This window comes from Poecilia latipinna, unplaced genomic scaffold (genome assembly GCF_001443285.1).
Source record: "Poecilia latipinna isolate Pla-1442-1.1 unplaced genomic scaffold, P_latipinna-1.0 Scaffold179, whole genome shotgun sequence".
NCBI lineage: Eukaryota > Metazoa > Chordata > Actinopteri > Cyprinodontiformes > Poeciliidae > Poecilia > Poecilia latipinna.
The window spans coordinates 379,013-406,934 of record NW_015112795.1 but is presented as its reverse complement, the minus strand read 5'-3'; the positions used below and the strand labels follow the sequence as shown (position 1 = coordinate 406,934).

Sequence of the window (27,922 nt, the reverse complement as noted above, 5' to 3'; positions counted from 1 at the left end):
TTTTTTGAAAACAAAGATTAGTGGGGGGGGGGGGGGAGCAGAGGCAAGACCACGAAATTGTGTTGCAACTTTTTAAGCTTCTGTTCTTGCCAGTGGTGCGAAAAATAAATAATTCCCTAAGAGGATCAACACATAATCTCATATCCATGAAAAACCATCACTCGTCTGAATGCATCCAAGCTATGTGGAAATGGAAGTTTGTTTAAACACAGCTGCTGAAAGGGTGAGGTCATACAGTTCGTCTTGCTGGATTTACCATGTAAAAGCGCTCGTTTGAAGCACTTCAGAGAGATGTTAGCCTTATCATGAATGACAGTTGTAGCCCCGTTTCCTCAAGAAATACCACCAGATCCTAAAACACGCCTACATGCAGACTGTGCACGGCTGAGTTTGTCGTGAAATGTCAGGCTTCTGGCTAAAGTCGTGTTTTAGAAGATGGCACCTGTTCCAAATAAACGACATTAATGTTACGTTTGAGCTTAAGAGGCTAATTTCTACAAATTGGACAGTTTGTTCTGTGCTTTTAATGGCAGCTGAAAAACACGACACTGGGTGTGTTGTTGGCACATTTTCCGTTGCCGTCATCGCTCCGGACGGCTTGAGATCAAGTGGTGAATTTCGTCTATGTAATTTTTTTTTTTTATGCTTGCCACATAAATATGTCGACAGCTGAAAGTCAGAAACCTCTCAGCCTTGAAGGTGTTTAGATTGTGCGCATTGCAGAGCCTGAAGATGAAACCCGAGGAAGCATGACTGGAGCTGAAAGTATTTCAATTGCCTGGATATTTCCATTCACAGTCGGGTCAAAAAAGATAAGATAGGATGATTTAGATTCCAGGTTAACATCCGGGGGCTGACACATCGCAGCCTTTTGGGCTAATCTTTGAATCAAATTTTTTAAAACATTCCTGCATCGATGGGTCACACTACTTTGCTGGGAGTGTTTTCTGTTTTGCCCAGGCATATAAATCTGTGTGTGTGTGCGCGCGTGCGTGTGTGTGTGTGTGTGCAGAAGAGCCAGTTCTCACGGTGCTAGCATGGCATAACATGTGGACTGCAAAAAGTTGATGGGAACCTTATACCCATGGGTCCACTTACGTAATTATTTTGACTGATTGACAGATTAATTCGACTCGAATGCCGAGGCCTGCTCTTTATTCAGTTTGCATTAGATTCTTCAGTCTATAGAGGCACATTTGGGAGATATTGTCTTGCAAATTCTCTGGGAACACAAACTGCTTCAAACTCACATGACTGGTGTTTGGTCTCTTGCTGCTGTAATTGTAATATCCTCAGTGCTGATGTGTAAAATATAAAAGGACATTTTCATACAAATATGATTTCAAAATGCAAAATAAAAAAAAGTGGGGGCTTTGATGATTGCTTCTCCATTTATCCTCTGTAGATGACTGTTGACTGCTTGTGTTGGCTACAAGCCAGGAGTGGTAATTGGTTTAGAAGTGTTTGGCATTGGTTCGGCTTCCACAGAGTTTTGACCTCAATTTCATACCACAGAATCCCAGAGCAGACATCAGGCTCTCAAACACCCTTTTACACACTCAGAGCTCAAAGACAAGTCACTGATGGCTCCAATTGTAATGCATTGGAAAAAAAAAAAAAAGAAAAAAAAAAAAAACCAAAAGCTTCAGGCAAAAAATAACTGCAACATACAAGTTTGAATTATTGAAAACAGTCACACCTCCTATTTATATACTGGGTTACGGGTTGGCTTTTTCAGGATGTAGACAGGAATAAAGTTTGTGACTCAATATGAGAGATGCAAAATTTTCTTGACTTGTTTGAGCATGCACATAATATCTATGCTGAGATCCCAGTAGCAGCTTATTACAGTCTTAGGTGCAGGGTTCAACAGTGGTGGTGGTCCATGAGGTGGGCCCTATGTCACACTCTGCTACTAGTCTGACTGCAACCGTAGTCTAGCCCTGTTAGCTGGAACAGGTTTCCAAGTTTGTTGTGAAAATGTTTTGGACTTGCCTTCTGGGCAAGTCCTAATACGGCAGCAGCAAACTGAAACTACAATATATATTTTTTTATGTAGAAAAATCCAACGACGTTGGAATGGTTCTGTACACCATGAACTGGTGATTTTGGTCCAGTGTTGCACGTTTCCACAGAAAGGACGAGGTTCCTGAAAGCCAAATTTGGTTTCACTGGGAATACCTGGTTCATTTCATTGTTTTTAACCCCATAATGTCTCTAACATAATCCCATCAGCTGCCAGTGACAGGTGATTAAGAGAATGCTTCAACATATTTTCGTATGTTATCAGTGGTTGGCCTGTCATGCGCAGATAACAGCACCACAAAACACACAAAGCTCATGCACTTCCTCAACTTCTCCTTCCACTTTCCGGCCGGGTCTTGATGCATCAATTTCCTTCGCTTTTGCAGCTTATGTAACAATTATGCAAGGCTTTAATTCTCGAATCTCGGCCCTCATTATTGCCGCAGGCCCTTCGCATTATTCTGTCTGAAGAGATGTTTGAAGTCCGCCTGAGGCTTTAGATGTTCTTGCCAGTGATTCGGGTGGTGATGGTGGGGGGTAGCTGGGGCACACACTCCAAGTTGCTCACTCTTGTCACCAAGCCAGCAAGGACTCATTAAATGCAAAGGGAGCTTTTGCAACAATGTGTGGTGAAAGTTGAAACCTTTGTTTTTAAGTGCTTCACAGCTCGTGTTGACATCATGTACATCTACTCTAATGCCTCGGCCGATGTCATCTAGAAGAAATTTAAAGTGAATCAAATAAAAACCGTGTTTGCTGGGTCTGTTAAACAACCATTAAAACAGACATTTTAAGTGCACTGTGTATGTTTTGAAGGCAATTACTCTCTGATCTTGTCGAATTGAAGCTAAATCAAGATGTGCATGGTGTGTAAATTCTATCAAACAAAGCACATTATGTGCCAAATTGATCCTGAATCATATAAACAGTAACACTATTAATATGTGTCATGAAAAATAGATTTTGTTAGGTTATTTTGGAAAATGATTAGAAAGTTAAAGCAATAGGATCAACATAGCATTTTTACTTTTGCCCCAGTATTGTGAGACTGATGCCCTGCTAACTGAAGGTTTTAAAGTTCCTGCATTTTCTACTCCTCTGAATTTATAAAGTACTTTTTTCGTCAGTGTCCTCCACAACAGTCATTTTAGCACAATTGAAAGCTACATATTTTTCAATGCTAATATCATTTTGTATGCTGGTTAGAGTATTTCACAATGATACATCTTCAGGAAATGTACATTTCATGAATTAGTAACACTTAATCCACTCTAATGCCTTTAATCCAAAACTAATCCACTCAACATTTTCCTTTTGTAAATGGCCTGGCTCTCGGTCAGTGCTATGACTAAATGTCTTTTTATTGACATTGCAGCTTTGAGATGGGAAGATAAACACAGTTAACAATAACCAGAATATAAAGGAATTTAGCAATATTTTTGGGAAAACTAGGACTTCCTGTTTTTAGTTTACATAAATAGAGACAAACTAATGAATCACAAACTGTGTTTCATAAGATCTGTAACAAATATGCAATAATCCACTGAATGATCCAAGAGTTTTTATCCTCATAAAAAAAATAATTCTAAAGCAATTATAATGCTAAAAATCATAAAAATGTTTTTTATATTTTAACATTAGTCACATCAGCTTGTGTGGGCTCTGGAGCCCTGCAGTAATCATCAGCAGTCAATGCTAATCATGGTGTTGTCATAACGGAGTATACACACACTATTATAAAATGGAAGATGAGTCTTATTCAGAAAGTCAGACTGTTTTTGTCATCCAAAGCGACGGTATGACCTCATATTCTTGGGTTAAATAACCTCAACATTCTTGAGTTAATAAAAAAAATAAAACAGATAAATTGCTTCTGCAAGGAGTTTTTTTAACATGCATAACATGGATCCAAAAAAATGTGCTTGTTTTCCTTTCAACGGTTTAAAAACAGGTGGAAAAGGCCATTAACTGTGAATCTGGGACAGATAAGTGTACAAACACTGCAGCACACATTATCATCACTAGCTGGCAGGGCGCGATGGTCAGTAATTACAAGCAGATGTGAGTGCTGGGGAGGTTCCAGGTCAGTAAAATCCATGTATTATTGAGTTACTCATGCATGTGTGAAAGCCAACTTGTAAAAAACAAACAATACAGAAAGAAAGAAATAAGAAGCAGCATTGGAACATACTTGTACATTCCTGCAGCTCAGTGTTATGATTCCAAATCTCGGCTCAAGGGTCATTTAAAACCAGCTGCAAAACGTAAAGCAGAGGAAAACAAACCACGAGTACAATGTGAAATTTTGGAAAGCTCCTTTTGTGCTTTAGTGTCCCCTGTTAGAAAGTTTCTCCGTAACCTTCCTTGACCTTCAAAAAACACACTTCTTAAAAGTTTAAAGAGGTAATAATAAGTTTAGCATAACTTTTACTGTCATCAAAATAATACCACAAAATATTGTAATAAAATTTTAAGTCCAAATCGCCCACCCTTACTTTGTGTTTCGTGCTAGTTTATCTAGTTATTGCCAGACATATAAAATTATTATTATAAGCAAGATTGTATTAAAACTACAGGAAACTATACAACTATTATGGCTTAAAAGAAACATTTTATCAACAGATTAAAAATAACAGAAAACGAAGCAAAACATGATGCTGTCAATAAGGCCTTGCACATCTGTTGGCTTATGAAAATAAATGATAACATGACTGAAAAAAAGATGATATAATACCACAGGAGATTGAAACTTTTTCCTCGTGAGTTATTTTCCCATTTTAGCAGATCTTTAAAATTGCCTAAACAAAATTATTTATCGTCATACTCATTTTTATTCAAATGTGAACGTACCTCTGGCACACTTTTCATGCCAGAGGTGATTTACATCATATTTAAAACAACATTTGCATGCCTGCCATTAACGTTTTAAATCTCTGTCGTGTTGTCCAATAATTTGAGCTGTGCGTCATAGCAACATGCGTCCCACTGCCTTTGTGTGACCTCCAAGTGGGTTGCCATAGTAATATTTTTTTCACTTCCTGGCCCTTTGGGTTTCTGTATGTATATGTTGCTATGGAAACTGACTTTTTATTTTTTTTTGCGCCATTTGTCCCTTTGTCTAAAATAGAACAAAAACCACATGCTGTGCAGCACTGTACTGAATCTCCAGATGGCATTAGTCATCTAACTGCATGGTGCGCGTGCAGTTTGAGTTATTAATCTTTCCAGCAAAGCGTTTGTCACATGGAAGCACAAAATAGCTGCAGCAACGACAGCTTGGTATTTTCAGAATTGTATAGAAGATTCTGAGCAGAGATTTCCATTTTTCAAAAGCTTTCTATAATTAGTCTGGTCAAGTAATAAAATTGATTGACAATAATCAACTCAAGAGGTTTTATGTTTAAAGGAAGTAAAAGCTAAGCGATGCATTTTGAGACTAGTCCAAAGCCAAGATGAGATTGACTGAATGATAACCTTAGTCAATAAACAGCAAACCCTTATCACTTATTAAGATTCATTGTTGAACTCCAAGCTTAAGCTCTATTATAGAAAAGAAAGCAAGCAGGTAGACTCAAAAGAAAAGTTGGATTTCTCCATTGATGTGCAACAACAACACAAACCTTGGCAATTTTATGTTAGCTTATTAACTAGCCGGTGTTTGCTGGTTGAGAGGATAACAAAGCTTCAAAGGCCATTTTGTTCAATTGGAAACAATGCTAGCTATCATAGTTTGGTGCCCAGATTGTTTTATTAGAACCAGAGAAGCTCTGATTGCTTGTATTTTTCAAGCTGCAACAGCAGCCAACTTGGGTTGCAAAAAAAACCCCAGATTGGTGCCACGTTTGTTCTTGGTGGGAGGCGCATGCGGGTTACACAGCGAGATGGCGGTACGACAACGCCACAAAGATTTTTAACATGTCTATCAAATACAATCAGAAGCTTGTAATGACAGCTTGTCAGATGTGTCCTCACACAAACTATCCAAACGGTTTGCTTTCACATCATACACAGATCTCACACAATGAATGCCTTTGGAGCCATCATTGCACAGTGCCCTGACATTTGTCTTTAAATGGAATTTGTGGCCCAGTAATATATGATCTCATTAACCTTAATGGGTCTCTGTGCAATATTAGGAAATTGGCTGTGATGTTATCATGCATGTGTGTTTTGAGCTGCTCATTTGTTCTATTGATACAGCCAGAAACTAATTATCATGGGTTCTGTTTAATATGTACATAATAGTAGCTGGCTGTCATTACAAGAAGAGTAAAGAAACTGAGCTCTTAATCAGCTTAGTGTTTTTGTTTTCTGTCTGTTATGTAACCATGCGGATGATATGTGTTGCGACATTTTGATGGTTTGAAAGTCCAAACATACCTATTCTTTAAAAGGGAAACAATAGTCTAGATTATTATTCAGTATAAAAAATATATATTTTTACAGATTGTGTGCCAGTCATTTCAGATAACATTACAGTATGTGTAATGAGTAAAATTGAAAGCAACATCTTGGTGTTTGTCTTCTGATCCCGACCCAATGGTTTTTTGCATAGTTCTGTTCTTTGGCCTCAATGTTGCGCAGACCAAGATTTTTTCTATAATTTAAAAGTTATTATGCCATCAATGATAATAAGCCAGCCAAGTTCTTCTTTAAAAGTCCCAGTAAGTCATTACCATTAGGTGAGCATCAGAAGACAAATGGGTTAGCGTCATTCCTTTGTTACAAAAGACAGAGACATCATCCTTTCTACCAATCAGAAGGGCCCGATCTATCGCAAAAATCTCTCGGTCAGACCTTGTGAGCAGTTCTGAACAAGACTGTGGCATTCAAACTCTCCTGCCCCGGCTGACACCCATTGGGAACAGAAGTTGCAGAGATCTCAAACAGAATCTCATTAACTCTAGAGGAGCACTGGAGGAATGATGAACCTGTAACTCAAGATCATCAACTTCACCACTCGTTTTCGATCACAGATGTGATAAATGCCCTGATCCATCAATCTGTCGCTTCAGCCTGCTGTGAATTGTACAGAAAAACTCACATGACTAAGAGTCTAGGCATGTAGAGGACAAGCTATGTACTATTGTTCATCAGCTGTGCAGCATGAATGACACAGCAAACAAAGTTAGCTGTTGGCTAATATCTTGGTTTGGACGCCACTACAGGTCAATCAGGCTTCCAGGGCCCAGTAGTCACGCTTGCGTTTAATCTCCCGCATCGCTCGCCACCAGCATTCCCTCAGTTTCACTCAAGCTCGTCCGTCCTGCCGGGCGGAACCGACTCAACGGTCGGCGGCCCGCTTATCACAGTCTTCTCCGACCTGTTGTCTTGTCTTTCGCTGCAGACTCGTGGTCGTGCAAGGGCATGTGCGTCTTTGTGCACCGTTGAGCCGTGAGTGAGGTCACTCAGGAGGCAAAAGGCTTTCCTCAGTCAGCGATAAGGAATGGCCTACACAGGCATGCGCTCACAACAACACAGAACAGCTGTGCTGGATGAAATGCAGCAAGGCGGCAACACGGTTTGTTGACTCGTGACCATTCTTGTATTTGCGGGTCAGGTTTTCAGGATTGCTGCTCGGAGATCTACAGTTAAAAAAAAGTACATCATCTGTGTGAATTGTGTGCCGTCTGCTTGCAAAATTATGAAATTATGTAAACGCAGACACATTTAGAGGACATTGGTAAGCCATTCGTCTGAAAGAGGCATTAATGGATTTTTACAAAATCTTCTCTTTCCCTTTTACTTAGACACAAGAATGCATGACCGGAGATTGAGAAGGATCAACTGTCCATTTTTAGGTTTCAAGCAACTCATTATTATGCTCCTAAATTCAGTCTCCATAAAATCATGAATGAGTATTTACTTTGATTAAACATGTTTTTATTGCCTCCTTGTATGCATTTTTTCGTAAATACAGTACAAGTTAGGAATGAATGCTTATTTTGAGGATTGGTGTAATTTCTTTCCATTTGTCCACCGTTTCCATTGTGTTTTAAAAACAGACGCTGGAATTATTCAGATAAGTTCCAAAAACTAGAACTAACTTTGTGAAGTGCAAACATCAGGATCGTTTTGTGTTTGAGTTTAAACTCATTCCTTCCCCTCATCAACGCTTCATCATGATTCTCCGTTTTCCCTCTTTAGCAGAAACAGATCATAATTTTGTGCAATTATGGAAAACAACGGCAACAAAAGGATCACATATCTTTAGTTAACATCTGTGTTGAAAGATTTATAGGGGTGAAAAATGACGACAGAGAATGCACAATCCTGTTTTATTTAGCACCTGGACTTTTGAGTGCTTAGCTTTCTTTTGTTTGTGAGTAAATGGCATCCTGGCAGAGTTGGAAAGAAAAACTCAACTACCCAGGAGAGTGGGACGTTAAGTCCTTCTTTGTCAGAAAGTGCATTAGTCCCTTCTTTTGTGTCTCAGTCTTTTGTTAATTTTGTCTTAACATCCCTCCGGTTGTTTCCACCCCAGGGGGATTTCACCTGGAGCAGTCTGTCGGGGCGGAGCGTACGCCTGACTCCAGTTGCCGTCCAGAGCCTGTCAGAGCTGGAAAGAGCCAGGCTGCAGGAAGTAGCCTACACCCGCTTACTCCAGGACTATGACCTGGGATGTCAAATAACCATCCCAAAGGGTAGGAGCAAAGCGCACATTGTTTTTCTGATATGATTTATAACGTTTGAGTCTTGATAATCTGGCATTTATTGCAAAATGCATCCTGAACTCAAAACTGTATGTGGCATCTTATGAGACATGCCTCTGTCTCCAGTTAGGGGAGATTGTTCCTTTTTTCATCAAAACTGCTAACTCATATAGATATAAAGCTATATTTGTGGAAAATAAGATTAAACAATTGTTGCAAATCTAGCACACGACGATACAGAAGGAGTCGGTGGTTTTCCACTGGACTTACCCATCCTAAACATCCCACTAAGAGTCAAAAACTGCACAAGGGAGAAATTTAATCATTTCCACTCAATTTTAAGCAAAAGAGTGTGTCATCCATCTGTAGCAAAGATTAGGTCTTGGGGGGCAACGGTTCCAAGATGGAAATCATTTCCTCTGCTACTCGTTCTGTGGAATACAAACCGATTCCCAGATTTTTACATCTTTCCAAACTCGTTTTGATGTCAACAGACGTTTTGATGAAGAAACTCTTTCGCTTTTTAACCACATATTTGTCGTTTGTATTACAACAGTATTAGGACTAGGCTAAGAAAAGGCAGAAAAATAATTGCTTTGCGAGAAAAAAAAATGCATGAGAATAAAATCAGTGTGTGGAAGTTGAAAACCCCCCCCACAAGAACAAAGTTGTAATATGAAGAGAAGCTGTAGTTGTGCAAGAATATAGTCAAACAACAAAAGTCATAATATTATGAGAAGTTGTAATATGAGAATAAAGTCATAATTATGAAATCATAGTGTCGTAATAATAAAGAAAACATTGTAATAGTAGGAATAAAGTTATAATAATACAAGAAAAAGTTGTAATCCTATGAAAATAAACTCATCATAAAGTCAGAATAATAATAAAGCCGTAATCTCGTGAGATTATAGTCATAATAATGCCAGAAAAAAAAGTTGTAATCCTACCCAGTGTTTCTGATATGCTGACTTGGCTTTTGGCTTTCTCACAACTTTTTCATGAGCCTTTGATCTGGTTTCAAGTGGTGCAAGCAATTTATATTCTCCTTTAACTTAATTTTTTATCAATGGGTATGTTTTTTTCCATGTTTCCAGATCTCTGGGTTTCCTCAGTGTCGCATTTTTCCGTACTTTCCTTCGGAGATTACGTCTTGTTTTTGCAACAGTCCACGTCACGCACGCTAAGGGCTGCGTTTGTTCCACTGCACTGTATAGCGCTGGAGTTAGTTTCGTAGCAGCAGTGTTGAGCAGCTAATGGATTATTCAGGGCTCTGCATTCCAGCTGAAGGTTAAACCTCTCCCTACCATGATTTAATACATACTTGTCTGTGTTGCTTATGAATTCCAGAGCTCCTGACTGCTGCCATGTGCAGGCGAGGGAAATATTTCAAATGGACAACTGTGCGCATCTGTGAGGGCTATTTCAGCTAATGCTCGCTTTCCAGCCCCAGAATTTTTCTTAGATAATATTTATGCGAGCGCCACAGGGCTGAATTTCTGGCGTTTCTTCAAGATGAAACAGCAGATTAAAGAAAGACGGAATTAAGGCAGACAAGAACGGACGAGAAGACGATACAATGAGACAGACAGTCAGCGGAGGTTCATCAGCAGGCGCTGCAAAACGGGTCTGGAGCAGAAAGAGAGTGTGGAGGTTCGGGGGATTTCCGTACGGCTTTGGGAGCCATCTGTCAAAAAATCCAAACCATTTCCTATCTCCCTTCTCTCGTTCTCCCTTGGCCTCCATTGCAACATCTGCTTCAGTTTCTCCTCACAGTTTGCACCCCATCCCTTCCTGGTGTCGTGTCACGGAGACCCAGAATTTCTTTGCTGTTCTGCAGATCACAAAAAAACAACTAAGATTTGGGATCTTGGGCAGCATTCAGAGATCCAACTTATCCAGATTAGTGAGAAATAGTTGGATAAATGGTGAAAGTAAACTTTTTTCAGATTTTTACATCTATGCTGTGAATCTCTACAGCTCCTCCAGAGTTACTGTGACTGCTTTTATGGCAGATAGACTAACTTTTGTCAGTGTATTCTGACAAAATATGAAGAAGCTCAAAGGAAATAACCCTTTTTCCAAAGCACCTTAAATGAGATTCACTGTTATTCAGAACTCATGAGGTTCAAACAGAAGTCCTCAAGCCAGAAATGCTAATTTAACCAAAAGGGCTTTCATGCATTAAGCAGTCGGTTTTGGACAGCACCAATACAAACAACGGAGTTAAAGGCTTTCCAACAAATGACATCATACTCCAAGATGCCCTGAAAGACTTGAAACTTGGTTGTGTCTCCATTTCCAGAGTTTCCTGGCTGTTAATCAGCAGATCCAAGAGTCATTTATCATGCTGGGAGCTGACAGGGTGGCTTCCTTCCATCCAAACACAAATATCCTCATGTGATTGTGAGCCGAAACTGAGCCGTTTGCTGCTGAACTTCTCGTGTGTTGCTTTTTTTTTTTTGTGCCGAGCTACGTAACTGTTGCCGTTTGTTTATCTTTTGCCATTTTTAATGAGTCGATAAGAAGTCAAGGCAGATCAAAAGAGGAAGACAGCCCGGGTAATTTTAAGATGACCATGTATGGCATTGAAAAACCAAAGTTAATAAAAGATACAGCGGAGAGTTTGTATAAGCAATCTCACTAATTGTGTTTTGATAGCAATTTCTTTTTTTTTGTGTGTGGTGGCAGATACTATTTCTAACCTGACTGTTCAATGAAATGGTTTTCCCGTGTGGTTAATTTATGTCTGCATTCCTGGCATAATTTTATTAAACATAAGAGTCAGATAAGAACCCGAAGATATGGGAAGCATTTGTTTCACATGATTTATTTACTTGTTTATTGCTTTTTTTCCCCCGCCTGGGACAGATGGACAGAAGAGGAAAAAGTCATTAAGAAGGAAGCTGGACTCACTAGCCAAAGAAAAGAGCAAAGACAAAGGTAAGCAAAGCGTTTTAAACATTACAAATTGACAGGAGCTGCAATCTCTGAGGAAAAAAAAAAAGGGTCTGAAAGGGAGTTAGGCTCCTAAAATCATTTGGTAAAATGTGTTAGGTGCTGACAAAACCAAAGTAAAATGTTTTCACCATAAATTGAGGTTTTTTGGTACAAAGATAACACTTCACATTTTAAAGAGGAGCTTCATTTTTCAAAAAAGAAAAAAAAAGACAACTTTACCAGAAGGACGAAAGGTCCTGCCAGAACATAAAACTAAATCTGGTTTTATAATCTGTGGGTTGATCTCAAGAGGGCTAAAATGCACCACACCAATAGTCTCCTAATGCAAATAGAGGCAGTCCAGGAATATAAAACGGAGTTTCTAGAAAGTTTTAAGATTGTCCACACTTATGTGACCACTTCAGTTTATGTATTTTTTTTTAGTTGAGTTGTCCAGATTTTAAATCTTAAAGATTGAAAAACAACTCAAAGTGTCTAATTGTTAGACACAAAAGCCAACCAGTGGTACAGATTTTATACATGTACTGTAACTGGACAAAACATTATTTCCTTCAGTCCAGTTTTAGACCTATATGACGCTGAGGCGTCTCCACTCCAGCTGTGCAAATACTCAGTTGGGTTACATGTGAGCTCATGTTGAGGAGAATAACAAGTCAGGTGATTCATTTGTGCCTCCGAGACGTATGTCAGTTTGAAAGGGTCATAAATCTGGTGTAGTCGTCTTTTTCTACCACTGCATACATGGCTCAGATGCATCTATGTGTTAAACTTATTCTTCTCTTCATGGTCCTTGATATCAACAAAATGGACAAGTGGAAAATATTAATTCTGTTGCAGAAATCTCGCTGGCAGATTTTTGAACAGACTTGGAGATCGACATGAACAAATACGGCCCGTTGACCGTACGCAGAGTGATACAGAAGTCTGATCCAGTTTCATCTCCGTAAACAAAATAATTCACAGAACATTCCTTCATACGGTGTTTTTTTTTAGCACTTTTGTTGTTGAAGTGCAACTTAATCCCCACCTACCTTCACACGTTAGCATTGACATGATTCAAACCGTGCCCAACTTTTTCCCCCGGGGCTATTTTGATACATCTGACAGCATGAGAAATGCGGTTTGGCTGTGGACTCATCTGTGAAATCCAACAATCGGGAGCTGCATCGACTAAATGCATTTCTGTGTTTATGTGCAATTATGTAAGGCCTTTTAACGCGGTGAGACTCCAGAGCAAACACATGGTGTCACAGTGGAAGCCGTCATGTCGTCTGAAAACCGCAGCCCTGCATTTTGTGGCTGTGGAATGGATTTTCTTTTTTCTTCTCTCTCTTCGTCGCTCATAGACCTGCGCTTTGAGATTTTGCATTGCAGCACTCTCCAGATAGAATTTAGTCTTTATGAGCATATTCAAAGGTTTGAAGCACACAATGAGAAAGATCCTCTTCAGCTTTAGGTCTGGAATATGAGTACTTGGTTTGCATCAGAGGGAAGTGCCCCATGACTATGATTAATTTAATTAAGTACAGATTTAGAAATGTAAGACTTAAAGTAATACACATTTCTAAACTAATGCGTGTGCATCTGCAAAAAAAAGAAAATAAAATAAAAACCCAGGTATTAGCATTGTTTATGCTTTTTCCCCCTGTCTGCAGTACTTTTGGATTAAAAAGATTAAAACAAAGTTGCATGATTCTATTTTGGACCCCTGAAGAGCCACTATAAATGACCAGCAGGCGGAGTACTGGATTGCTTGGCAGGAAGCCATCCAAGTTATTTTGGTCAACAACGCTAAAATAAGGCGGCAACGTCACGTTTCCTCTGATGTATTATTTTGGAAAACAGATGTTGCGCTTTAATCACTGCGCAAGACTTTTACTGACACCGTTTAGCATGCTTTTTGGTGCTTTTAATTGCGTCTGCGTAAAAGGCCAAGCTGAAACAGATGTGATACAGAGCCTCAGCTTGCCATCTTCAGGACTATTTTTGGTAGTTTCATGCCTCAGACTTTTTATTGTCTTAATTTAAAAGAACCTGCTTCTTCCCCCTCTCCGCAGAGTGTGTACCCCAGGCCTTCAGCATACCCCTGTCCCAGGTCATTGCCAACGACAGAGTGCACAGGCAGCGCCAGGATGCCTACCGCCTGGACCCTCCGCAAAGGGAGGAGCACAAAGACTCCTCCGATCTTGTGTCATCCATTTTGCAGGTCTTTAATCACTGACTTTTACTGTTTGGAAATTTTTAGGTACAAATGCTGTGCTGTGGGGGGGAAAAAAAAAATAAGTGATTGCTCTCTCCAAGATTTTAATACCAGAAAAAGATAATTGAGTCAATACAAAATGGATTTTTCAAACAAAAAATAAAAATAAAAAAAATCAACAAAACATAATTTACATCTTTATGGTAAACAATATATATTAGACATTTGAAGAAGGACTGAATGAACTTTGATTAAGTCACTCCAAAACTTTTATTTAGGTTGTTTTTAGTTATTGGGAGCTTGACTTGTTGGTGTATCTTCACTGTTTGTTGTACTGCATAACCAAAGCAAAATGAGCTCGAGTTTAAAGATACAATCTGGACTTTTGAGGTTTTTCTGCAGAGTTCATACACTGCAAAAACGCAAAATCCACTGATGTTTCTTTAGAAAATGTGTAGCAGGATTGTGATCCTGCAATTTTTGGCTCCATTTGTGTAACTCATTGATCCCACACTCCATGCATGGAAATGAAAATCTTTTAAAAATGACATTTTGTATTTAGCCAACTTATATCTGTCTAATCTGAAGCATTTAAAGGGAACAAAAAAAAGACATAAACAAGCAATCTGGAAGGGAACAAAAACTTTCCCAACCACTGCATTGCGGGTTTCAATGGAGAAAAACACAAATTAAGACCCTGGTTGGATGTTTTGTTTAGTTCGCCACCAAGCGACCCTCCAACAAAGAGTTATCCAGCAGTAACTCCTCACTAAGTTCAACGTCGGAGACGGCCAATGAGTCGACGTCACCCAACACCCCCGAGTCTGCACCACGAGTCCGCCGGAGGGTAAGAAAGTGCTTTAATCGTCCTCCTTCCCCTCCTCGAATCCCAAACATGGACCTGCTTGTTTTTGTTTGTTTAATTCACTGGAGATAGATTGAATCAAATGCATGATTACCCACCAGGGAGGCATGTCTGTGGATTCCATCACAGACCTGGACGACAACCAGTCCCGCCTCCTCGAGGCGCTGCAGCTCTCCCTGCCGGCCGAGACGCAGAGCAAGAAGGAAAAGCACAGGGACAAACGTCTAAGCCTGAACCCCATCTACCGGCAGGTGCCCCGGGTGGTCGACAGCTGCTGCCAGCACATCGAGAAATACGGTGGGCAGATGCCCAACTTGAGCAGTCGGTGCAAACATTACGCACGTCATGCTTTCAAGCTCATTTTTGTTGTTTTCTTCTTTTCTTTTCAGGTTTGCAGACTGTGGGAATCTTCAGAGTGGGAAGCTCTAAGAAGAGAGTAAGACAAGTGAGTTGTCCAAAATGTTTCTCATTTGACATGATTTTTTTCTTCAATTGGTGCAAAGTTCTCCACTTCAATCCAGACATTTTTTTTTTTCCTTTTCCAGAAATTGGCATTGGCTTAGCAAATTCTTTTTCATGACTTGACGAAATCGTGCTGGCATGCAGGTCATCGTCTAGGTCCAATCCTGGCTGATGGTGGTTCATTCTTAAGTTTTGTGGTCTAAAATTTCAGACGGATGTCTTGTTATTTCTACATTGTGAAATTCACACAAAAAAAATACCTGGGCTTTGTGAAAAAAAAAAGAGTAGCATTTATTAATGGCATTGAACTGGTAGAACTGGGAATAATACCATTCTGTTGGATGAAACAAAACCTCACACATGGTTTGAATCAAAGTCCTTCACGGTTGGCACGGCCACGTCTGGAGAAATTATTTTCCACTGATTCCAATCAATCTAAGGGAGGTTTCATCTTCAACTGTTCATCCTTGTGCTTCATAATGAATTTCAGTCCGTCTTTGATGTTTTCCTCGTACAAAAGTTCTTGTCACAACACTATCATTTCCCTCAAAAACAACAGCCAGGTCTTTCTGGTAGACATATTTGGAAAGAGGTCTGAGGGTTATCTTTGATCTTCAAATTAATCGGTTTTTGTCCCGCGTGGTTTACAACTCGCACAGTCAAACAGAACAGGTCAAATCTTTCATAAATTTGCATTTCTTACATTGTTTTTGAAGCATGAGCTGATATATTATCAGGTTGTAAACCGTCAGCTGCATTGGTGTTATCTGCTGTAATGGTTCAGAGGTAATGGATGGACGGCTGCTTAGGGAGGGGATGACGGTTAGGTGGGAGAACTTTTAGTCAGAGTGGTATGTTGTGTTTAGAAGCGCTGACGTTCTTTTGAAGATCAACAACCTTTTTGTTGCGCATAAATCATGTTATTATTTGTGTACACCCAATACCTGAATGTGTGTATCTTATTTTTGAGTTCGTTTCAGATAGTCCTGGATGATTCGTGGTGATTAGAGCAAATTTCTCAAATCATAATGCGTTTTAAATCATCTCCTAAAAAAAGCTAAACTGGAATGAGCAGACTGGAAGTCCTCCAAAAGGCTAGATGGTCAAAATTACAACTCATACTGGCAGAAGTGGTCTGGATACAGTCGTTTAGAGGGTCAGAAGGTTGGGAATGTGTACGGGTGTGTCGCTTCAAAGAATATAATGTCCATTGTTTAGTGGAGAGGATGTTTCTGAAAGTTGCTCTTCCTCTCCTTGGCTCACAGCTGCGGGAGGAGTTCGATCGGGGTATCGACGTGCAGCTGGACGAGGAGCACAGCGTTCACGACGTGGCGGCTCTGCTGAAGGAGTTCCTCAGGGACATGCCCGACGCGCTTCTAACACGGGAGCTCTACACGGCCTTCATCAACACCACATGTGAGCCTCGACCATCTGCTACTTTCTGGTTACCATACCGTTTCCACCTTAAGAACTACAAGAACAAATCAAACCTATGAGAAAGTGAACATTTTCCCCAGACGGGTATCTTTTTCTCCATCTTATTCCCTCCTGATCTGTGCGGCACAGTGTTGGATCTGGATGAGCAGCAGAGCGTCACGCAGTTGCTGATCTACCTTCTCCCAGCATGCAACAGCGACACTCTTCACCGCCTGCTTGAGTTCCTGTCCACTGTAGCGGACCACGCCAACGACCAGCACACCAAGGACGGTCAGGAGGTGAGGACTGAACAGAAGTATCGGGTTGAGTAGAGAAGGCACTTAAACATCTTCTGGGCGGTTTGTTTAAGGTTTATTTCCACCTCATTTGGTGGAAATAACCAAAAACAAGTAACAGGAAGCAGCTTGTTTAACCAGGCTCTATTTGCAGCCCTGGAGGAGAAAATGCTCTGCACAAACACTGATGGAAGATTACCAAGTGGTCTTGGAGTGGCTATGACATCAGATATTATGTGAATGGCTGCACTTACTCCCAGATCTGCAAACTAAACTGACATTTAGCTGCCATTGGCTAAAGACGGGGAATCAAATAGGTACATATGAGGTTTTCATTTCAGAAATAGACTTACTAGAGAAAATAAAAACATGTTGAAACTGTTTTATGCTATTCCAAATGTTTTTCAGCAAAATGTTTTTGTGATTTTCATCACTGTTTCCACACCTTTTCAATACCTTTTTTTTTTTTTTTTTTAACACACGTTTCAAAGATTTGTTTTTCTTACTTTTTCCCTGAAGGAGTACATTTTCTTCCAGGGAGTGTTCGCGGTTTTTGCTCAAGTTCTTCTGCACATGAAAATGTATTTTGTGTGTGTGTGCGTGTGTGTGTGTGTTAATGTGTTTACATGACAATGAACTCAAATACTGAAAGTGGATTTAAGGCTCTCACGTCCTGACCCTGTCACAGGAAGTCCGGATGTTCAACACCAGATTGTGAAGATCTCTTCATTACTTTTTTTGGCTGCTAGTGGTTCCCATCCCTCCACAGGGACCGGGTGTGGAAGGGGAGTAAACTGGACAAGAGAAAGTTAATTGGATTCAGATTTCTGAGCTGGGATTGTACATTTTGTTGCTAAATATGAGCTACTATGCCTCAACACAAAAGAAAACACTGTGGTAAATGTGCCCATGTGGTGAAAAGCAGAGTAGAATGTAAGGCATTAGGAGCAAAATGGAAACCGAGACCAAATGATCAAAAAGGGAAAGTGCTAAGAAGTTATGAAAAATTACAAAAATACTCTTAGTACTTTAACTCTAGGCATAGTATACAAATGTACAACAAGCATAACATTCATTTTGTTGCCTAAATCTATCCTACTTCAGATTCCAGGGAACAAAATGACGTCTCTAAACCTCGCCACCATCTTCGGGCCCAACCTGCTCCACAAACAGAAGAGCTCGGATAAGGAGTTCAGCGTCCAGAGCTCTGCCCGGGCCGAGGAGAGCACCGCCGTCATCGCCGTGCTGCAGAGGATGATTGCAGGGTGCCAAACCCTCTTCATGGTTTGTGGCTCTGCTAGGTGCACATATCCACTCAAATTCACATTTGCTTGCTTGTTTTGACTTTAAGAGTCCTCAATAACTTGAGAAGGAACTAAACTTTTTAGACTGAGCTCTCATTTTTTTTATTGTACTTTTGCTACTTTTTTCTCCACAAATATGGACTTAAGGCCTTAGTGAGTGGAAGCTGTAAATTTAGAGGTGTTTAAGCATTAACTGAAGAATTCAATGTGATTGTTTTATAGGTGCCCCCCGATCTGCAAAATGAAGTCTTGATGAGCCTTTTGGAGACGGATCCAGATGTGGTCGACTATCTTCTCAGGAGGAAAGCCTCACAGTGAGTCGCATTCATTCACTTTCTCCATGTCTCGGTTTTTCTTCGGCCGTCTTTACGTTCCCTAATTTTTGGTTTTACCGCAGGAGTCCCGACCTCCTTCAGCCTGAGGAGCCCTTCGCTCTGAGCGAGCGACGTTCGTCCAGCGACTCCAACAAGGTGTCCAGTGGTGAAGTTTCTCCTTACGACAACAATTCGCCGGTGCTGAGCGAGCGAAGAGGGGACCCAGGGAGTCCAGCCGGTGACCAGCAGTTCCCTGTGGTGGAGCAGGTGGCCGACTGGAGTCGAGAGCCTTCCAAAGGTCAGCTCTGCAGAACTTATCAACTCACTGAGTCTTCTTTCTCCTGTGACACAAAGTAACTTTTTTTTAAACCTTTTTCAGAGGAGCATGCTAACATTTGGGGCACATGGCACACCACTCTCAAGCCAGCTCTCAAGAATCAGTCACATACAGGTAACCGCTTTCAAATCAGTTACCACTTTGAGCACCATGAGTATTATGACTTCAAACTTAAACCACAAAATAAAAAATATTCAATGGGTTCTCCTGAGGTCATCAACCTACTGATATAACTGCAAAAATACAGAGCTTCTATAGTTTTTTCTCTAAGCTAATATCCGAGATAAACACTTGAATCTGTGTGTTAGTTTACATTTTTAATTGAATTATTCAGATGTCTTTTTTTTTTTTTTTAAATAAGCAGCTGTAGAATGTTAGTCATGATTTTGGAAATGATTATTTTATTACCAATTGTAAGTGTTCAGGTATTTCTGTGTTCTTATTCATTTAAAATGATGACTTTTGCTCATGATGTGATGCTGTTTCTAGGTTCCCATGGCAACATGTCAGAGGAAAGCTCCCGCAGCTCTCAGGAAGGTCTTGATGGACTCCACGGCGACGTCAAACTGCACACGGACGCAAAACGGACTCACACGACACCGGAGTGCAGATCCCACCCCCCTGTAACCCGACTGTGCACGGCCCCCCACTCGGAGACGGGGCAGCCGCGGCTCCACCTGAACATTAACCCCCCCGTGACAGCCCACCTGAACAGCATGCCGGGCCCCCTCCAGTCACCAAGCGACGGACGCTCCCCTCCCCCCTACAACGCCCATCACCGTGTGGCAGGCTCTCAGAGCTCGCCGCAGCTTGCCGTGCCCCCCCGGCCCCCGCCACAGCCCGGCAGGCCGACAATGCCGCAGACCAACTCGGGCCAGATGGTTCCGCAGAGTTCTGAGTGGCAGGACTGGCAGCGGGAACGGTGGCAGATCTGGCAGCTGCTCTCGTCAGACAACGCCGACACACTGCCGGAGACGCTGGTGTGATCTCAAGACTGTAGTCTCCAAAACCTTTCACTGACCACCCCTCTGTCTTTTCCTTCTCTTCAGAATCCCCCTTTGAGCTCCCGCATCTCGGCGCCATGAAGTTGTTTACATGCGCAGCTCCTGCCTTATACAGACTTTTTTTTTCTTTTTATCTACGAGCCACAAGTATTTCTTCTTTGTATGGATTTTGTGACCTCTCTTTTTTTTTGTGAGTTAGGAGCCCACCAAAAATACCTCAAAATATATATGCCCCTGTAGAGAAAACACCCAAGTATTCCACTAAGAGTCAGCTTATCCACCCTGATGGAAAACTTTTTTTTTTCCATTTTTTAAACACATTTTATTGCTTTTTTTTTTTTTGTACACAAACTCTAAGATGTACGCATCATTATTTGCTGCTAACTTTTTTTGTGCATACTATTGATGTAATTCAACCACGTTTCTGCAAAGATCAAACTTTGAATTATGCTTTAATGTTAAATGTTATCGGACTGTACAATATGTAAGATAATGTAACATATGTATGTTTTCCTCAGAGTGTCTCTGTAAAATTAACACACCTGCTTTGCTGGTTTGTCTAGATGCTTTTTGGTCCTCTTTTGTTACCATATTTCCTTTTGAATGTAGAAAGTTTCTCTTGTGGCTTAAATGCTGTAAGTTGTGCGCTCTTGCCGCCTGCTGGACTGCGGACACAATGTGCCATAGCTCCACTATGGGAACTTCATCAAATGTTCAAGATGGGCATTTGGACAGATTTTGTAAATATTTATTTTATTTCACAAGCATAAAAAAACCCATCTGATTTTAAAACCAAAGTATCAGGTCAATAAAAGAAAATTCATCAGATTCTGATGGAAAAATACAAAGTTCAGCTTTAAAGACCATGCATAGATATTAAAATTATTGAGATGTCTTTTTCTTTTTTTTTTTTTTTTTACAAGTATTTCAAAACAGGTCAAATTTGGAAAAAAAAAAGATTTTTTTCATGGTATTATTGATTTTTGTAAAAAAAAACAAACGAACAAACAAACATATATATATACTTCGTGTAAAATATTAAATAAAAAAATGTACAGCCTCTTCTATAATTATTGGCACCCCTGGTAAAGTTGTGTTTTCCAAATAATTTAAGTGTGAAATCTGGGATTGTGACGGGAAGAGATCATTAGTATTTTATTTTTATTTTGTCTCTGTATTGATTCTGCAGTGTAACCCCAATCATTTACATTTGCAATTGTCAGACAGAAAAATATTTTTTTTTCTTGTAATACATAAACAGCAACATGCTGATGGGACCTAATGCTACGGAGAGAAGGAGAATTCAAATTGGCACATTTTGATGCAGTTTTCTTTAAAGCTACTTTTTTAGATTTATGGACTGTATTGAGATAAATGTGTGCCTTTGTCATAGCACTTGTAAAATGTTTTCAGTTATCCCTTTGACTGTAGATATGGGCAAACATTAACAACTTAAAGGTCATGCACTGCAATAAAAAAGTAATTTATGTCTCAGATCTTTTACAGATCTTTACCAGGAGTGTTGATAATGATGTAGGGCGCTGGAAATATTCTTTCAAATGTTATTTTCAGAGCTAGTAATTAATTATTTTGCATAACACTCAGACTCAACTGATCAACGACATTGATCTATAAACATTGATTACTCTGGTCGATTCTTCTCAGATTTGACTGTGAAGTAAAATATTTGCAGGCAAATATTTCACTTTTTTATTCTCTACACAAATCGTATTTGCTCATATAAATCCCTTTTTGAGTTCTATAGGGCAGCACAATGCAGCCCCATAACAGAAGAAATGGTTTTCATAATGCAGGTGGTGCCATCTAGTGTTGGAAAAACGCACTCCAGCTTGTTCCTGCCTCCCACGTTGTAAGATTTCCATGGAAACCCACCCGCCTATCAGTACGGAGATTCAAAGCATGTGACTTAAAGCACCTTTTGGAATAAATGCTAGGAATTGAGTGTGCCATAGGTCTGGTATCTCCATGTATAGCAGCTCACTTTTTTATTTTATACTTCTGTGGGTTTCTTCAATGTTATAATATGAAATACAATGTATCAATCTGAACTGAAAAAAGGAAGAAAAAAAAAGAAGAAAAAAGACAGTAATGGTCCTCATTTAATGTCATGTCTTGTTGACTTAAATATGAAACCACCAGAGCCTGTTTTGTTTTGGTGGCTTTTACGGGGTCAAAGGTTATGTGTTTGGTTACTGCTTTTGTACTGCGTGTCCTCATCAGCATATGCTACCATCGAATTAAATATGATAAAGTTTACACCTGGATTTCCTTTAATATGTACATACTACATTTCATGAACATTCATTTCTATTCAGTGCATTTATATAGCAGCAAATCCCAACACAAAACATGAGTTTAGAGCTTTTCACAGGAAAAAATATTCAAATCTGTCCCATCAAAAGAGTTTGTGGATCACAAAATTTCTCGTCTATTCTTAGCAACAAAACCAGGATTTGACTCACTATTTCTATGAAAATATTTGTTGTATTTGGTTTTCATTGTTATAATAAATTCATAAAATGCAGATTTGAGTGCCTGGGTTTGATTTTAAGGAAATGTTGATGGGGCATGTGTGGTGCTATTTACTATCGAATCCAAAACGAGAGCAAAAATCATGATTATTAATAGATGCATATTTTGTGTTGCAGTTAAAATATTACACAGAAAAAGTCTATCACTAAAAAGTCTCGATGTGCATCAGCTGACTTGGTTATGGACAATTAGTACCAGGGTCACATTGGACATCTGTCAGGTAGATGTTGCTGAATTCTTCTTGGCATATTCAAACTGTTGTCAGAGATCTCTATAAAAACGTCGGTCCTAATTAACGATAGCATCAGGTAACTGCTGCAAATTTGTTGGCTTCACATACATCATTTTATTTTAAACCAGATCCTACAGATTTTATACCAACTGGAGAATAGGGAGAGTTCATGATTAGCTTTCAGACAAATTTTCATTAAGGCCGAAGGTCGTGGCTTTACGACTGTCCCGTAAGGTTCAGTCAACCTGCTGTCATGTCCAAGTTTCTTCCATACATTTATTAATAAGAGGTAAAGTTGAAAGGTAAACAATTTCAACTAACACCACTGCTGGTAAGCCAACCCCACAGCAACATTTTCTGAGGTAAGGCCTCTTATTTTGATCAAAAACTGGAGGAAATAAAACAAGCTGCAGATTAAAGTCCAAGATGCACTCTCTGCAGAGTTTACTGCCTCCGTCTGTGTGCCTTGTCTGCATTATTTTGGCAGCTTTTTGCTCCGGGAGATCAAAGCGACCTCGAGGCTGTGCTTTGTTAGGTGCTTCGGGATACAAAGAGGCTGTGAAAGCTTTTTCTAGCAAGCCAGCAGAGCAGCAACAAAAGTACCGTCAGCCAGGAAGTCGGAGAGAGCGATGACGTCCTTGTGCGCCTCATCTGTGACGGCTCGTTTGAAAATGCAGGGAAGAAGAAAAGCGAATCTAAGTCTCTTCACGGCTAAATGTCAGGCGCCGAGGCATGAGTCGGGAGTTTTTGCATCTGCTTCAAGTGGTTTAGAGATACAGAGCTTTTACCCAACATGACACCTGAGAAAACATGTCTGTGGCCAAACTGTAAAGAACAAAAGGAAAAACAAAAAAAGTTTGGTGATCAGCGAATATAGAAAGTGCTTGCTTAGGGATTCAACTCTCTATATATCTATATCTAAATATATTGAATTTTGTGGTTTGAATGTGAATAAATATCCCTGTTCTGTGTAAAAATTCTCATTACTAACCAATAAATGAGTTTTCAAGGTAACATTGAGATAGTCATATTTTGATTCCATTTGCTGCTACTCCATCTGCTGTCATTGATCAGGATTTCCACTAGAGGTCAGTCAAGAGCTTCAAAACTTTTTTTATTTGACATTAAAAGAACAGCTGATTAGTAAAGATACACAAAAGGTACAGAAATGACACAAAGTCTAAACTAAAGATGTCTTTCTCTGTTTAGTGAAAAGAAACATGTTTGAGCAAAAAGAATAAAAAAAAAGAGGACTATGATTTTATGTTTTTTGACTATTAGCTTATTACAGACTCCATCAGATGCCTTTTACCAGTTAGCACAACCTTACACACACTAGCTAAGATATAGTATCGAGATTTGAGTGTTTACTTGCTGTGCAAGACAATGACTGAAAGGGTAAAATCTAATAACTGCGGTAGTGACAATGTTCAATTAACGTTTACTTTGACTATACTCTCCATCATGCGTCTTTGGAATAATGATAGCATCTGATTAGATAAATATCTTCAGAAATTAATTTAAGTTAAAGTTATCCAAGTTATCCACTGACTCTTTCAAACACTAACTCTACTTTAGAAGACAATCAAGCTTCTTTCATGCAGCTCATGTTTGAAATGAGCATGTCCCGTTCTGCTTCAGGACGTTCTGACTAATTGGGATCAGTGTAGACACAGGAGCAGTTTGTTCCACGCTCCGTACTGCGAGTGCGCTTCTTCTGTTTTTCTTTGTCGGCTCATTGGAAAGGAGCCGGATTTTAAATAGAATTTTGCGGACCATGACAACAAAACAAAGCTGCTTTATTTTAGCGGCTAATGACTTGGCCTGGAGTAAAGCTATGCAGTTGACCGAGTTAAAAAATAAAAATAAAAAAATTAGGCAGAAAAAGCGTATAGCTATGCATGAACCCATCCACACGGACAGAGTTGAAATTGCCAGTTCAAAAGCTCAGCCCCGAAGGGGAAGGAGAATTCATGCATACCACTAAATAAAATGTGGATTTCATTTTCTTTGATCATATTTTAGGAGGGTCGTTTGAGGTAATGTTCTGTGAGTGCAACAATCTGGACAGTGTGCAAAACATTTCTTCTTCTTGCCCATACTTGCAGAAACATTTCCACGCAGACACATCCTGAAAGGAATGTGTACCCACAAGGTCCTCATTAGTGGCCACAGTTGGTTTATTCTAGTCATGCGTTTGCTTCATGCAGACCAAAAGCCCGATGCTGAGACAGAAAAAAGTTTGCTTCCTTATTAGGCCCGTTTGGAAATCTGTGAGTGAAAATAAAATGTTTATTTGAAAGTAAGCTAAAATAAAATGTTTATAAGTACCTCATATTTTCTTTTCCAGACTGGTGGGAAGGCAAGTTGAAAGAGCTGCAGTTCATGACCTGCGTAGACGTTGCATGACTCATGTATCTAGAAGGTTTTTTTTCTTTCAGACTGCTTAGTCTTATAGTTTGCACCAAACTTCACAGGTCTGGCTAATGCAGAGAAAGGCTGAATCAAATTTCACAGGGTTTGCTTAACCCAATGCACCTAACATATGTAGAGCTAAATTATTCCACTTAGAAAAGGGATACTTCTTCAAATAGCAGATGACATGGGTTTGTTGCAATGGGCCCAAATGCAAACAGTGGGACGTCTGATCATGTTCCAGGTACTTTATTGGAAAAAGGAGAAATCCTACAGGCAAATAGGAAAGGGAGGAGATGGGGCAAAATCCCTGAGACAACAGGGTGACACCAGATAAAACAAGAGGAAGACTGGTAAACAGGAAAATCTGGTAAGGACCAACCCAAAGGGAAGGTTTGATCTTGGTCAGTGAGACCAGGATCAAGTAAATTGAGTAAGTCCAACAGACAGGATGAAAAGCAGATGTGAGGGAAGCAAATCCAAGGAGTTGAGAATAACTGTTAATGGCAGAAACGTATAAAGACGGTAAAAAAAACTCAGTGAGGTGCAGTATTTGACAAAAGTATGTATTCATCCATTGATGGAATTCAGTTCTTTCAATTACTTATGTGTGACCGATAGTTGACTGGGCGGTGGCCTCACCTGACTGAATTGCGTAAAGTTTGGTGCAGAGGTAGGAGTTGGCCTCTGCCTTTTCTTAGTTATTGTCACATAGTCATTTTGGATAACATTTGGGGATGGTCCCTTCCTGTTCCAACATGGCTGTGCACCAGTGCACAAAGGAAGGTTCNAAAAAAAAAGAAGAAAAAAGACAGTAATGGTCCTCATTTAATGTCATGTCTTGTTGACTTAAATATGAAACCACCAGAGCCTGTTTTGTTTTGGTGGCTTTTACGGGGTCAAAGGTTATGTGTTTGGTTACTGCTTTTGTACTGCGTGTCCTCATCAGCATATGCTACCATCGAATTAAATATGATAAAGTTTACACCTGGATTTCCTTTAATATGTACATACTACATTTCATGAACATTCATTTCTATTCAGTGCATTTATATAGCAGCAAATCCCAACACAAAACATGAGTTTAGAGCTTTTCACAGGAAAAAATATTCAAATCTGTCCCATCAAAAGAGTTTGTGGATCACAAAATTTCTCGTCTATTCTTAGCAACAAAACCAGGATTTGACTCACTATTTCTATGAAAATATTTGTTGTATTTGGTTTTCATTGTTATAATAAATTCATAAAATGCAGATTTGAGTGCCTGGGTTTGATTTTAAGGAAATGTTGATGGGGCATGTGTGGTGCTATTTACTATCGAATCCAAAACGAGAGCAAAAATCATGATTATTAATAGATGCATATTTTGTGTTGCAGTTAAAATATTACACAGAAAAAGTCTATCACTAAAAAGTCTCGATGTGCATCAGCTGACTTGGTTATGGACAATTAGTACCAGGGTCACATTGGACATCTGTCAGGTAGATGTTGCTGAATTCTTCTTGGCATATTCAAACTGTTGTCAGAGATCTCTATAAAAACGTCGGTCCTAATTAACGATAGCATCAGGTAACTGCTGCAAATTTGTTGGCTTCACATACATCATTTTATTTTAAACCAGATCCTACAGATTTTATACCAACTGGAGAATAGGGAGAGTTCATGATTAGCTTTCAGACAAATTTTCATTAAGGCCGAAGGTCGTGGCTTTACGACTGTCCCGTAAGGTTCAGTCAACCTGCTGTCATGTCCAAGTTTCTTCCATACATTTATTAATAAGAGGTAAAGTTGAAAGGTAAACAATTTCAACTAACACCACTGCTGGTAAGCCAACCCCACAGCAACATTTTCTGAGGTAAGGCCTCTTATTTTGATCAAAAACTGGAGGAAATAAAACAAGCTGCAGATTAAAGTCCAAGATGCACTCTCTGCAGAGTTTACTGCCTCCGTCTGTGTGCCTTGTCTGCATTATTTTGGCAGCTTTTTGCTCCGGGAGATCAAAGCGACCTCGAGGCTGTGCTTTGTTAGGTGCTTCGGGATACAAAGAGGCTGTGAAAGCTTTTTCTAGCAAGCCAGCAGAGCAGCAACAAAAGTACCGTCAGCCAGGAAGTCGGAGAGAGCGATGACGTCCTTGTGCGCCTCATCTGTGACGGCTCGTTTGAAAATGCAGGGAAGAAGAAAAGCGAATCTAAGTCTCTTCACGGCTAAATGTCAGGCGCCGAGGCATGAGTCGGGAGTTTTTGCATCTGCTTCAAGTGGTTTAGAGATACAGAGCTTTTACCCAACATGACACCTGAGAAAACATGTCTGTGGCCAAACTGTAAAGAACAAAAGGAAAAACAAAAAAAGTTTGGTGATCAGCGAATATAGAAAGTGCTTGCTTAGGGATTCAACTCTCTATATATCTATATCTAAATATATTGAATTTTGTGGTTTGAATGTGAATAAATATCCCTGTTCTGTGTAAAAATTCTCATTACTAACCAATAAATGAGTTTTCAAGGTAACATTGAGATAGTCATATTTTGATTCCATTTGCTGCTACTCCATCTGCTGTCATTGATCAGGATTTCCACTAGAGGTCAGTCAAGAGCTTCAAAACTTTTTTTATTTGACATTAAAAGAACAGCTGATTAGTAAAGATACACAAAAGGTACAGAAATGACACAAAGTCTAAACTAAAGATGTCTTTCTCTGTTTAGTGAAAAGAAACATGTTTGAGCAAAAAGAATAAAAAAAAAGAGGACTATGATTTTATGTTTTTTGACTATTAGCTTATTACAGACTCCATCAGATGCCTTTTACCAGTTAGCACAACCTTACACACACTAGCTAAGATATAGTATCGAGATTTGAGTGTTTACTTGCTGTGCAAGACAATGACT

General features: G+C 39.7%; 1 protein-coding gene and 1 long non-coding RNA gene across 4 annotated transcripts in view; one reads left to right on the top strand and one right to left on the bottom strand.

Moving 5' to 3' along the window:
• The window catches only part of LOC106946167 (rho GTPase-activating protein 6-like), a 62,631-nt gene extending 42,316 nt beyond the window's left edge, over positions 1–20,315 (top strand). For 2 of the 3 annotated variants that reach the window (XM_015030331.1, XM_015030333.1), the window contains exons 2-14: positions 8,510–8,669; positions 11,550–11,621; positions 13,697–13,845; positions 14,558–14,686; positions 14,806–15,001; positions 15,094–15,149; positions 16,432–16,582; positions 16,733–16,881; positions 17,983–18,162; positions 18,405–18,496; positions 18,580–18,794; positions 18,876–18,947; positions 19,323–20,315. In XM_015030331.1, coding sequence (XP_014885817.1) covers positions 8,510–8,669; positions 11,550–11,621; positions 13,697–13,845; positions 14,558–14,686; positions 14,806–15,001; positions 15,094–15,149; positions 16,432–16,582; positions 16,733–16,881; positions 17,983–18,162; positions 18,405–18,496; positions 18,580–18,794; positions 18,876–18,947; positions 19,323–19,819 — 2,118 coding nt within the window. In that variant the 3' untranslated portion in view covers positions 19,820–20,315. The remainder of the gene's footprint in view (positions 1–8,509; positions 8,670–11,549; positions 11,622–13,696; positions 13,846–14,557; positions 14,687–14,805; positions 15,002–15,093; positions 15,150–16,431; positions 16,583–16,732; positions 16,882–17,982; positions 18,163–18,404; positions 18,497–18,579; positions 18,795–18,875; positions 18,948–19,322) is intronic. The other variant, XM_015030332.1, reaches the window with a different exon arrangement.
• Positions 9,757–27,922, bottom strand: part of LOC106946170 (uncharacterized) — a 176,446-nt gene continuing 158,280 nt past the window's right edge. Inside the window, exon 4 of the long non-coding RNA XR_001424712.1 lies at positions 9,757–10,512. This is a non-coding gene — a long non-coding RNA (uncharacterized LOC106946170). The remainder of the gene's footprint in view (positions 10,513–27,922) is intronic.